At 42.4% G+C, this 13,615-nt stretch overlaps 1 protein-coding gene across 2 annotated transcripts in view; it reads right to left on the reverse strand.

The window, feature by feature from the left end:
• The window catches only part of FER1L6 (fer-1 like family member 6), a 127,472-nt gene that overhangs the window by 35,709 nt on the left and 78,148 nt on the right, over nt 1-13,615 (reverse strand). For both annotated transcript variants that reach the window (XM_035125519.2, XM_035125518.2), the window contains exons 24-27: nt 12,798-12,959; nt 11,397-11,580; nt 9,880-10,079; nt 1,226-1,348 (exon numbers count right to left, since the gene is read on the reverse strand). In XM_035125519.2, the coding sequence (XP_034981410.2) occupies nt 1,226-1,348; nt 9,880-10,079; nt 11,397-11,580; nt 12,798-12,959 (669 nt within the window). The remainder of the gene's footprint in view (nt 1-1,225; nt 1,349-9,879; nt 10,080-11,396; nt 11,581-12,797; nt 12,960-13,615) is intronic.

Raw genomic sequence — 13,615 nt, forward strand, 5'->3', positions numbered from 1 at the left:
GTAGAGGCGTCGTTGCAACATCTCGTCCCTCAGGCCACCGACGAGGCGGTCACGAAGCATGTTCTCCAACTCTGAGAAGTTGCATAACCGGGCGGCTTGGCGGAGGGAGGTCACAAACCCAGTTATGGTTTCCCCTGGGGCTTGCCGCTTTGCGTAGAAGGCATTTCGGCAAGCTACCACCGAGGGCTGTGGTGAAAAGTGCTCCTTCAGCCGTTCCATTATTGTTTTGTAAGAGACGGTAGCGACATCTCTAGGTGCAAGGAGAGCCCGGGCGATTTCAAACGTCTCCTCTCCACAGACGCTGAAGAATGTCGCCCTCTTCATGGCATCGTTGGTGACTTCTTTCGCTTGCAGGAGGAAGTTGAAACGGGCGGCGTACCCTTCCCAGTCTCCTGATGCTGGTTTGAATGGCAAGAAGCTGCTGTCGGTTGCCATTCTGGGTTCCTTGGGTCCTGGAGCTGAAGCCTGGATGCACGGTGCGATGCAGCGGTGCAGCAGGTGGCGGTGCTGCGGTGCAGTGCGTGGTGGCGGTCAGCTCAGCAGGATCCCATCCTCGTCGCCAGTGAAATATACTCGGAGTCGAGAGTGAATTTCATGCTCTTTATTCAGCTCATATTCATCAAGGAGAAGAAGAGAAGACGAATGGCTCTTTTCCCAAAACCATCTGCTTATATACATTATTTACACAATGGGCCTTGCGTGATTGGCTACTTCAGGGCTACACCTGTGGGCCAATTATATTGTGGATTGACTTCTGCCTGCAGCCTGATTGGCTGCTCCTACAGGCCAATCAGGTAGCAGATTCACTTCTGCCAGCCGCCTGATTGGCTGCTCCAGCAGGCCAATCAGGTTGCGGATTCACTTCCACCTGGAGTTGGATTGGGTAGCTCCCGCTGATTCTGAATCCTATTGTTCTAGGATTCAGCTCAGTACATAACAGATGCTGAAACACTCTCAATGCAAAAAGTAAAAGAATCCCGTGGCACACCAATGGCTATTAACAGGTTTAGTGTGGCCTATTTTGTTGGCCACAGACAGTTTCATCCAGCCCATGAAGTGCTGTCTTCAGTGGTTAGATACATTTATGTGTGCCTGTGTGCACTAATGTACATACATGCATGCTTAGCACACAGGCCAAAGCATCATGACTTGTGAGACATACATTCTGGGGGGGGGGATGCATTCAACACCATACTTTAGACGAGTCACAAACTGTACTCCCTACCTTTTGTCCTTTTTGTACAGAGGCGTAATACTTTGACCACCAATCAATAACATTTTCAGCCGATTCATCAGCTATGGTCCTCTTTTTCCTCTTGGTGGAGCGTCGAGTTGATTTCCTTGAGCCCTGGAAAGGGGGGGGGGGAGTTGGAGTTACAAAGATGGCAGAAGGAGAGAATGGACCTGCAGATCCATTTCAGCCTGAGGATAAATGGTGGCGTTGGAGAGACAGCTACTTGACCATATCTGAATCAAAAGATCAAGCACAGATGTTTCCATGCACAATGCTTTGGGTCCACATGGATTGAACACTTCGGTAATGAAAAGCTCGTTGAGGAGGTGCTCCCTTCACAATGTTGTTCTAGGACAACTGGTCCTACTGCCACCTGAAGATCAGAGACTGACCATCTCTGGTTTACAAAGGTGACAGTAAGCTATTGTTATTCAGTTCAAAGTATTTAGGTTAATGCTGCAAGTTTTTCAGAGCTGGAACAGGGTGGCTTAGACAATGGTGGAGTCTCCCTTGTTACAGGCATCAGGGGAATACTCTAGTACAGACACCCCCAGACTTCGGCCTTCCAGATGTTTTGGACTACAATTCCCAGCTTCCGGTTTGCCGCGGCCATCATAGCAGAAGCGCGAGACAACCCTCCGGGGGGTCTCGAGCGTTGCGGAGCTTTTTTAAGGGGTTTCGCGAAGGCTACGCGAGCCCCGGTACTTCAGGGGGTTGCCCTGAAAGGAGGTGTACCCGGCAGTGTCCTGGAAGCTCTCCTGCGCTCTGGGTCGTGACTTTAAAACCTAGAAAACGGGATCGGAGCTGTGGACACGGAGGGGAGGTAATGCAAGCCCTGCAACGCGAAGCCTCAAGCTTCAGAAGAAAGCGGTAAGCTTCCTGATCTGAAGTTGAACCGAATTAAGAAGCTATAGAGGGAATAACGAGCTGAGAATTTGGATCATTTAATTCGGAAAAGGCTGGGATGTAAAGAGGGAGTCCATCCCAGCAGCGGGGAGGAAAATGGCGTTCGGCGTTACAATGTGGAAAGAGAATGAAAAGAGATACAGTATCCGCTCAGCGAACGTTATACTAAGTCCCCAGTAACTTTGTATTTTTACACAAAGCTCTGGGGCAAAAGAGACTGCAGAGATAGAATTTGCCGGATCCAAGGGTGAGAAAGAATTTCCGTCAGCCCTACCTGCGTTCTATGGGTTGGGGAGGCAGGCACTCTGCTTCTTTGCATTCCTCCATTTTGAACTGATTTGTGTGCAGCGCATCTAATACGAACTTAATCAGGCAGCTAGGTACGAGCCCTTTTTGTGGACCTTCTTTTTTTTTTTTGAGCACCGTGAAGGCGATAGCTACCCCCTCCCTTGAAAAAGGAGGCTCCCCTCAAATTGGCGGTCAGCGGAGACGCGGGGACACGTTTTCTCCTCTCCATTATTATCGGAAGAGCTGAATTGCGGAGCCTTCATCGCAACAGCCTTACTACCCTTTAGAACGCCTTAACCGGAGTGTTTTATCGCCCACCTGGGAGGACTATCGACCCTGATGCAGATTTGAATTACGTCTTTTTCCTCCCCCCATTTCTTTGTCTGACTGGAGGGGTGAGTGGAAATATCTCCATTTTGTGGGACAGCACAGCCTAGCTCCATTTTGTTTAATGCTCTGCGGACCTTGGATGACGACGCGTGGCTGAAACTGAAAGTGAAACTTCTTTGCTTCTCTGTTTCTGGAGCCAAATACAGGAAGCTACTGGTTCAGCAGTACAACTAACTGTGTTACCTTTCTAGTGCCAGGCTGATACTTAAAATCACTGCACCGAACTTCCAAAGCAGTCTACCTGGTCAACAACATTAATATTATTTTTTCTTTATTGCATTGTATAAAAATATTCTGATGCAAAGTATATATTACTGAACTAATTACTCCCATTTACCCTCAAATATCCACCCACTGGTATTCTAAGCTAAGCCTATTAATCTACCCCATATTACCCCCCATATTACCCCCCCCCCACATACCAAATACCTGTCTACCTCCCCCCTCCCCCTCCCCTTTTTTTTCTCTTCTTCTTTCTTATTTTCTTTTTCGGTTTTTTTTCCTCTCCCCCCCTATTTTCTTCTTCTTCTTCTTCCTTTTTTTCTCCCTCTTTTTTTATTTTTTTATTTTTTTTAAATACAGGTGCACAGAATGGCGGGAACGGCAAAGAAAGGAGCTTCAGGATCTACAGAAAGACGTCTATCAAGACAGGAAAATGGAAAAGAAGGGAGAGAAATAAAGGATTACGACAACTTAATGACAGAAATTAGAAAGGAATTTAAACAAAATGAGTTATACATTGACAAAAAGTTGACCGAAGTACAAGAAGCGCTTGACAAAAAGTTTGAGGGGCTAGTAGGAGAAGTCAAAGACCTTTCTGTTAGATCTAAGACGATGGAAGATTCATTAAAGAAAACTCAGAAAGATCTCAAAGATACAAAGAAAGAAACCGAGAAAATGAAAGAAGACCTACTAGATATCAGTAAACTCCAGGAAGATTTGTTGGATAATATTGCCCTGCTAGAAATGAGACAAAAACAATTAAACTTGAAATTTAGAGGGATACCGGAAGAGGCCCATGAAGATATCAGAGCAAAGCTAGTAAATAATCTGGCGATGTGGCTTGACCTGAAAGAGGAGGAGGTTGACTGCACTATAGGAAACACTTTCAGGATTAAGGTCAAGTCAGCAAAAGCAAAAGCAAAAAAACTGCCGGGCGACTGCTTAGTCATGTTCAATTCAATGGACATGAAAAATAAAATCTTAAGAATGAGTTTTACCAACAGTCTACGTATCGATGGAAAGACAATCATCATCTTTAAAGAAATCCCGGCAAGGTTCTTGAAAAAAAGAGAAGTTTATAAAGAACTAGCGGGACTCCTGAACAAGAACGGCATCCCCTACCGTTGGGAATACCCCCAGGGAATTATCTTTTATTACAAGAGCAAACGTTTCATGCTGATGAACCCACACGATTTAGATAAATTTGCTAGAAAATATTATAAATTCCTGGGGAAACCAGAGCAAACAAATCCAACCTCAGAGCAAGACGAGATAAAGGAGGGATCAGACAAAGAAGACGAAGACGCAGAACAACATCAAGAAGAGGAACAACCGGAAAGTGACAAAGAGCCTTAATTGCTAACTAGACAAAGTTTTTTTAAACCTTTTTTTACCAAAATGATCTTGAAAGTTCTATCCTGGAATGTAAATGGTCTTAACGACAAAAAGAAACGAAATAAAATTGAACATATTTTGAAAAAACAAAATCTTGATCTAATTTGTCTACAAGAAACCCATATCGCTAAAAAACATAATCGAATTTTGATAAATAAAAGATTGGGAAATGAATTTGTGGCCTCAGATGTAACTAAAAAGCAGGGGGTTGTTATGTATATCAAGGAGAAGTATGAAGCCAAAACATTATTTAAAGACGAGAAGGGGAGGATTCTGATTGTTCAAATTAAGGTTCAAGGAGAAAAGATAGTAGTGGTTGGGATACATGCGCCTAACGACAAGAAAGCGGAATTCTACACAAAACTAAAAGAGATACTTATGGAATACCTGGATACCAAACTTATCCTTATGGGAGATTGCAACGGAGTCGTCATGCCGGATTTAGACAGATCAACGAAAAGGAAAGATAAAGCAGAGGGTAAATTACCGAAATCCTTTTTCGAATTAGTAGATATGCTGGGATTAACAGACATTTGGCGATTCAAAAACCCAACCACCAAACAATTTACGTTCTTCTCAGAACCGAATCAAAGTTCGGGAAGAATTGATTACATTTGGATCTCAAATGAACTGATCCCTAGAATATCAAAATCAGACATTCTCCCAAGAACCTTTTCAGACCATAATTCGGTGTATGTGGAGCTTAAATTAAAAGACAAATCTAATTTTAGGTGGCGAATGAATGAAACCCTCTTCAATGATAGCCAAATTGTAGAAGGAGCCAAAGAGACAATTAATGATTACCTCAAATGGAATTTAAACAAAGAAACACCCATTGATATTGTCTGGGATGCCAGCAAAGCCGTTATGCGGGGGTATATGATACAGAAAAACAGCCACAAAATAAAGGAAAGGGGAGAAAAGAGAGAGGAAATTCTGAGGCAGTTGATGGAAAATGAAAAATTGTTAATCATAAAGCCAAAAGATGAAGATATAAAACAGAATATTAGGAGGTTACAGACACAATTCTCAATGCTGGTAAATCAAGAAGTAGAATGGAAAATTAAATGGATGAGACAAAAAATTTTTGAATTAGCAAACAAATCAGGCAAATTATTAGCATGGCAAATTAAGATGCGGCAGAAGCAAAATTTAATTAACAAGATAAAAGAGGAGGGAGAAGAAATAGATGACCCCAAGGAGATAAGAAAGGTATTCCAGAGATTTTATAAAGGATTATATAGGAAGGAAAGAGAAGACAAAACTAAAATTGAGAATTATATTAAACAACATAGTCTACAGCCGATACCTTCAGAAAGGAGAGAGTTTCTAAATAGAGTAATAACAGTTGAGGAAACCGAGAAAGCGATAAAGAGGATGAAAGCGGGCAAAGCACCAGGCCCGGACGGCATCACTGCCAAGTATTATAAAATGTTATCCGGACAGTTGGCACCAGTACTATGCAAAGTTATGAATAACATCTTAGAACGTGGCATTATACCAAACACCTGGAAAGAAGCTTACGTTACATTGATCCCGAAAAAAGACACTGACCCTTTAAATGTCAAAAATTACAGACCCATATCCCTCTTAAACAACGACTATAAAATCTTTGCAGACATTTTGTCGCAAAGATTGAAAGAGGTTTTGAACACAATTATCCACACAGATCAGGCAGGCTTCTTGCCAGGTCGCCAGATGAGAAATAACATCAGAAATATTGTAAATATCATTGATTATTTAGAAGTCCGAAACGAAAAACAGGCGGCGCTCATGTTTGTCGACGCCGAGAAGGCGTTCGACAACGTCTCTTGGTATTTCATGCTTAAAAATCTAGAGAAACTGGGCGTGGGGGTCACTTTTCTAAGAGGCATCAATGCAATATATACCGAGCAAAAAGCCAAACTGGTGATAAATAATAACCTGACAGACACATTTGACATCTCTAAGGGCACTAGGCAAGGTTGCCCATTATCACCTTTGTTATTTATAACGATACTTGAAGTCCTAAATAACCAGTTAAGAGAATCGTCGCAAGTGAAGGGGGTCAAGGTCGGGAAGAAGGAATTCAAGCTCAAGGCTTTTGCAGACGATCTGGCTCTAACAGTCGAACATCCAGAGGAAAGTCTGCCGGAAGCACTTAAAATTATAGAAGAATTCGGAAGGGTGGCGGGATTCAAAATTAATAAGATAAAGACGAAAGTATTGGTGAAAAATATGAGAAGAGAAGAAATTGAACAATTGGAAAAGATGATTGGAATTGAGGTAACGAAAAGAGTAAAATATTTAGGAATCTGGCTGTCCACCAAAAATATCAATCTATTCGAAGATAATTATGATAACATTTGGAAGGAAATTAAAAAAGATTTGGAAAAATGGCGAAATTTAAAACTCTCTTTTATGGGAAGAATCGCTGCAATAAAAATGAATGTTCTCCCTAGATTTTTATTTCTCTTTCAAAATATACCAATAATTAAAGGAATTGGTCGATTTAAAGAGTGGCAGAAAATGTTATCAAGATTCGTTTGGGTGGGAAAGAAACCGAGAATCAAAATGAAAATTCTAGTGGACAAGAAAGAGAGGGGAGGATTTGCGATGCCGGAGCTGAGACTTTATTACGAGGCATCTTGCCTCTGCTGGCTTAAGGACTGGATCCTACTAGAAAATACGGACATCCTTGATCTGGAAGGGTATCCTAACAGGTTCGGCTGGCATGCTTACCTATGCCAGGGGAAAGTCAAAGCACACAGAGGTTTCTTGCACCACATCTTCAGAGGCCCAATCTACGAGGTGTGGGAAAGGAACAAAGCCTTGCTTGAGAAAAAAACACCTTGGTGGGTAGCGCCGGCTAATGTGTTGGCAATTCAGAAAATTAACATGGATAAAAAGGGGTTAACATATGAGGAAATAGTGACTAAATCCAAAGAAGGATTCAAATTGAAGACATATGAACAAATAAAGGACAGGCTGGCAGGATGGATACAATATCACCAAATCAATGATTTGTTTATGAAGGATAGGAAGAATTTGGGCTTTGAAGAAAAGAAATCTAAATTTCAAATTGAACTTTTGGGAAGCAACCAAAAAATGTTGTCTAAAATGTATAACCTACTGCTAGATTGGCACACAATGGACGAGGCAGTGAAGGAATCAATGATAAAATGGGCAATTGATATTGGGCATAATATAGAAATGGAGGCATGGGAAAAACTGTGGCAGGAAAATTTAAAATTTACTGCCTGTACAGCCTTAAAGGAAAACGTTATGAAGATGACCTATCGCTGGTACTTAACCCCGGTCAAATTAGCCAAAATGTACAGACTGCATAATAAGGCTTGTTGGAAATGTAAAACAGCTAACGGAGAATTTTTTCATATGTGGTGGGGGTGTCCTAAGATAAAAAACTTTTGGGAAGCGGTTTATAATGAACTCAAAAAGATACTTAGGTACACCTTCAAGAAAAAACCTGAAGCCTTTTTATTGGGGCTGTTAGATAACGAAATTAAAAAAATTGACCAGCGATTTTTCTTGTATGCCACAGTGGCCGCGAGGCTACTAATCGCCCAAAAATGGAAGTTAGAAGAGGTACCCCAGATTACGGAATGGCAAACGAAGCTATTAGACTTGATGGAAATGGCTAAGCTAACCTATAGAATAAGGGATCAGGGTGACGTGAAATTCCATAGAGAATGGAGTAAGTTTGTAGAATATGCAAGAAAGAACTATAATGGAATGAAAACGTTGGCGGTAATGAGTTAAATTCTTCATTGTTGATTATCAAGAATAGTTGAAATACGCGAGAAGTGAGAACTAATATACCTGTTGGTGGGGTGGGGGGAAGTCCGAGCTGGAGACAGCTATGTATTGTTTGGACTAATATGTAATGTATAAGTTGCTGAAAATGGAAAATCAATAAAAAATTTATTGGTTAAAAAAAAAGATGTTTTGGACTACAATTCCCATCATCCCTGACCACTGGTCCCCTGACCTTGTAGGCCAAAACATCTGGAGGGCCGCAGTTTGGGGATGCCTGCTCTAGTACTAGAGTTTCTGCTAGGGTTGCCAGACTCAATAGAGGACAGGACTTCTGTGGCTTTAATTGCCCTGCTCTCTTTTGAGTCTGGCAACCTTAAAGAGAAACCAGCGGACCCTTTGTTTAATTTCGAAGAAGAAGAAGAAGAAGAAAGAAGAAGAAAGAAGAAGAAGAACTTTGGATTTGATATCCCGCTTTATCACTACCCGAAGGAGTCTCAAAGCAGGTAACAATCTCCTTTCCCCTCCTCCCCCACAACAGACACTCTGTGAGGTGAGTGGGGCTGAGAGACTTCAAAGAAGTGTGACTAGCCCAAGGTCACCCAGCAGCTGCATGTGGAGGAGCAGAGACGCGAGCCCAGTTCCCCAGATTACGAGTCTACCGCTCTTAACCACTACACCACACTGGCTCCAAGCAAAGGGTCTGCTGGTTTCTCTTTAAGGTATCCAGACTCAAAAGAGAGCAGGGCAATTAAAGGCACAGAAGTCCTGTCCTCTATTGAGTCTGGCAACCCTAGTTTCTGCATGAGCAGGGAGATGGACTAGATTTGATTTGATTTAATCTTTCTATTCTGCTTTTCAGCAGCAAATGATGTTCTCAAAGCGGCTCACAATAATCACAAAAGCATTAAAAAAAACCACCATTACACTCACTATACTATTAAGCAGCATCGCATATATATAAATAAATCAAACAACAACATATTCATCAAAATGATTAATACAATTCAATAAAGTCACAGTAATGTCATAGATGACCTCTCAGAAACAGCTCCACGGTTTTGTGAATTATCCCCTGCTATAACTGGGCCCCTGTGTGCAGATTCATTATACTAAGACCTAGTGGGAGATGTTGCCTTGCTGAATGAATATGAAATAGCATATTTTCTCTTTTGTGGTCCAGACTCCTTTCCCTAGTTACAGGCTCCGGTTGCTTCTTAATGTTGAGAAGGAGAGCTGCAGTTGGTACTGCCTTTGAGTCCTAGTCATGGCCATTCATTAATATGCAACGCAATATTAACAGAGTACACTGGTGCCTCGACTTAAGAATTTCTGAAGGCACCGTTCTGAAGGCACCTTCGTAGGTTGAAAAATTCGCAAGTAGAAAAGCACCATTGGAAACGCGATTTCCCATAGGAATGCATTGGAAACAGAAAAATTCGTAAGTCGAAGCAACCCCATCTAAAAATTCGTAAGTCAAAAAAACCCTATCTAAAACCGCCGCGGTTTCCATTTGGATATCGAGAAATTCGTAAGTGTGCGGCCATTTGCCCCATTCGTAAGTCGAAAAATTCGGTTGTCGAGTCGTTAGTAAGTTGAGGTACCACTGTATTAGTTCAATCAATACGGAAGAAAATGTACTATCCCAGAGCTCCAGGATGAAGCCAGCCAGCTACTGCAATGCTACCTACTTTTTGCTTCTCGTCCTTTGCAGGTGCCGAGGTAGGAGGAGAAGCCGGTTTCAGTGAAGGTGCTGGCAGAGGCGATGGAGCCGATGGCTCTGGCTCTGGCACGGCAAACACTGGCTCACCATGTTCCACGTCAATATAGACATGATCTGCTGAAGACTCTCCAGGCTGAGGTGACTGAAGTTGTGCTGGAGCGGGTGAAGCTGGAAACCAGAAACACTCGTTATTGTGGTGGCTCACCCAGTGGGCTCTCTCTCAGCAAGCTGTGGGCCTTCTCAAAGCTGCATTATATTGAGAATCAGACACTGTACTAGAGAAAAATGGAGGACCCACTCTATCAATTGCTACCAGTTATAATGGATGTGTTCTGTCTCCTCTTGTCAGAGGCAGTATGCCTCTCAATGCTCAGGCCCAGCTTGTGGGCTTCCTATAGGCTTCTGGTTGGCCACTGTGAGAAGACGGATGAGATGAGTCTTTGGCCTGATCCAGCCATGCTCTTCTTCTGCTCTTCTGTCAAGATCTTTCAGCGCTGCCTGACAGGGCTGTTTGATGTTTTATTATGTTTATTATTATTATTATTATTATTATTAATTATTTATAACCCGCCCATCTGGCTGGGTTTCCCCCGCCACTCTGGGCAGCTTCCGACAAATACCAAAATACATTAAAATATCACAGATTAAAAACTTCCCTAAACAGGGTTGCCTTTGGTAAGCTGCCCAGAGTGGCTGGGGAAACCCAGCCAGATGGGTGGGGAATAATAATAATAATAATAATAATAATAATAACAATAATAGAAGAAGAAGAAGAAGAAGAAGAAGAAATCCCAAGGATTAAACCTGAGAGTTTATGCCTGCATAGCAAGGGGCGTTTTAATGCTTTGTAGGATTCAATAAATGTCAATGATAATGAGTGTGAAAAGGCTGCTGAAGAATTATGGGAGATATCAATGAAAGAAATTTCTTGGCTCACACACAGTGATAGTGAGGGGCTCTGCAGTGGCTCTCCATTTGTGGAATGCTCCACAAAATTCCATTTGTGGAATAATAATAATGATTATTATACACCTTTAAGCACCAGGCGAAAACGTTCCTGTTCATCCAGGCCTTTGGCTGATTAACATTCTAAGGCCCGTTTATATGTGTTTGTGGGAGGAAGGCTATTGTTTCGTTTTGCGCTTGTTCTTACGATGTATTTTGTGTTTTCATTTTGTATTTTTATTCTGTGAACCGCCTTGAGATCTTCGGATGACGGGTAGTATACAAACTGAATAAATAAAATCAAAATCCTATGGTGGACCACAACCAATTACTGTACCCATTATTGCCAGGCTATATCGATCGCCTTTGGTCTATAACTTGATTCCCCCCCCCATCCCCCAGCAATAAACTAAGCTATAAAACCATGCAGATGTTTTCTATGCGAGCTTGCTCATATCATATTTAAGACTCATATAAATATAAACTCATTCACTCATATGAATAGAAGCCCCTTGGACGCAAACGCTCAATGCTTCTTACCTTTGTCGATTTCCACAATGTTGGACTCTTTTGCTGGTGGGGCAGGCAGTTCTTTAGGCTTATACAGAAACTGCTTCAGGCAATTGATGGTGTGGGTTCCAACCAAAGTGCTGCGTCCAAAGGCTCTCCAGTCAACTACACAGATGCTAAGAGGTGGGTGCAGCAGTTCGTTCTCAGGCAGCTCCTAGCAGAGGAGAAAGGACAAGATCCAATAATAATCCATTCTTTGTCTTCTGATATGGTGGTTACCAGAATTTACTCACTGGCCCCATTGATAATTTTGTTTTAATCCTAGATGTAGCAGCTATCTAATGTAGAGAAATACACTATAATCCCCTGGAACTTTGGCTTCGCTAACTGAATTGAGGTGTTGTTGTTTCAAATTTCATGGAAATTTGGCCTCTTCAGGATCTTTCAAATTGACGAAAATTTGTGTGTTGTGCCTCGAGAAATTCCACTTACCTGTAGATGTTTCTTTTTATATATTCTTCACACAGGGCTCCCAATGACCTCCCATCCTCACCTGTTTAGCTTTAGCAAAGCTGTCATCTTAAATGTTTCTAGAGTATTCTTGTTCCTGTTGCACCCAAGGAACGCCATATTTTGCTCTTTGCAAAATCTAGCGGGATAACTCTGATTTGATCTATTAATTCACAAGCCCCATTGAAGAAAGGGCCCGCCACCTCTTGGTAACTCCCAAATGTCTGCAAGCAATTTACAATAAGAACAAATCCTTATAAAAATTCACCAGCATGTTAGTGCAGGTTACTCCTAATAAAGACATTTTTGGATGCCGTTTTGACGAATATGCACATTTTTGCAAGCCAGAATATGCACATTTTTGCAAGCAATCTGCCCTTGTATAGTATAATGTATTTTGGATGTTGCTTTCACTAATATATGCACAGCTTTCCTGCACACTTCCCCCAATACACACATTTTTTGTGCATATTGTTTGGTTTGAGAACTCTATCGTGAAACTTGGAGATGTGCAAACTTAAAAGGATAGCTGCGTTTTGGTTCTTCTATATGCTTAAGAAATGCAAATTAGGCAGTTTCTTATTGAAATGTAAACTTACATTTCTCACTCATCCCTAGGATGAATATATGAGACCCCCCCCCCAGTTTATCCTCACAAGAACCCATTGAGAAAGCTTTAAGTTTAGAGGTGATGATTGGTCCTAAGTCAGCCTGTGGGCTGCGCTAAAATTGGAACCACCATCTCCCCAGCCCCAATTCTGAAGAAGAAGAAAAAACCAGCACCTTCTTTAACTGCATCCTGGCTGGCTCTTAACTATCCCATGGGTTATCCCCAAACTTTACTCTGCTGCTTGTTTTTTTGGGGGGGGGGGGGAGAGAAGAAAGGGGGAGTCGGAGCAGCAGCAAGTTAAACATACTTACCACTTCAAACCAGTCTGCCTGAATATTGAAATTTGGATTGTTTTTGTAGCTCTGGATGACACATGATTTCACCCCTTTGCTGGCACATTCAATGAGAACTTGTGGGCGATCCACAGAAAGGAGCTGCACTTTCTTCAGTTCACGGAGACCCCAGAAGAGAACCTTCAACGGGGGTAAGAAAAGCACTTAGCAGGTGCACAATTCATTTCTGTACAAATACTTGCAATTGCAACAATCCTGCAAGGTAGGCCAGGTTATCGTCCTCTGTATTTCAGATGTGGGGATAGAAGGGATGAGGCTCACAAAACGGTGACTGGCCTTATACTGGTCTGATTCGGCCTAAGGCAGCTTTCTGTGTTCTAGGCTCGCCTGTTCTGCATTGTTCTCTTCAGACGTTCACCCTGAACACACAGGAGCAAGACATGTGCTCCCAACATTTCCACATGCAGCAGCCTGCACCCTCCACTCCTGACCTTCACATATTTATTGCAAAGGTCTGGATCAAGCAGGGCAGGGTTTAAGTGCATTCAGCTGCACCACCAAGCTGTCCTAATCACAGGGAAATTTCTGGTTACATTCATGCCTTCCCACAGTGCAAAAAGGTTACGTAGGGTGGAGCGGTCATGCCCAGTGTCAGAAGAGAGCCAGCAGTAAATCACACAAACTAAGTGGAGTTAACTCTTTATTAGAAAGCAAAGAAACCAGGATCAGCACAGGAGTGTCATGCCTAATGAGCACAGCAGCTCTTTTTGGGTCAGTCTTGTCCCTGTGAAGCAGTTGCTGAAACTGGTCCCTGCCTCCCCTCATCTGCTTAAATG

Source organism: Zootoca vivipara, chromosome 8 (genome assembly GCF_963506605.1).
Source record: "Zootoca vivipara chromosome 8, rZooViv1.1, whole genome shotgun sequence".
Taxonomy (NCBI): domain Eukaryota; kingdom Metazoa; phylum Chordata; class Lepidosauria; order Squamata; family Lacertidae; genus Zootoca; species Zootoca vivipara.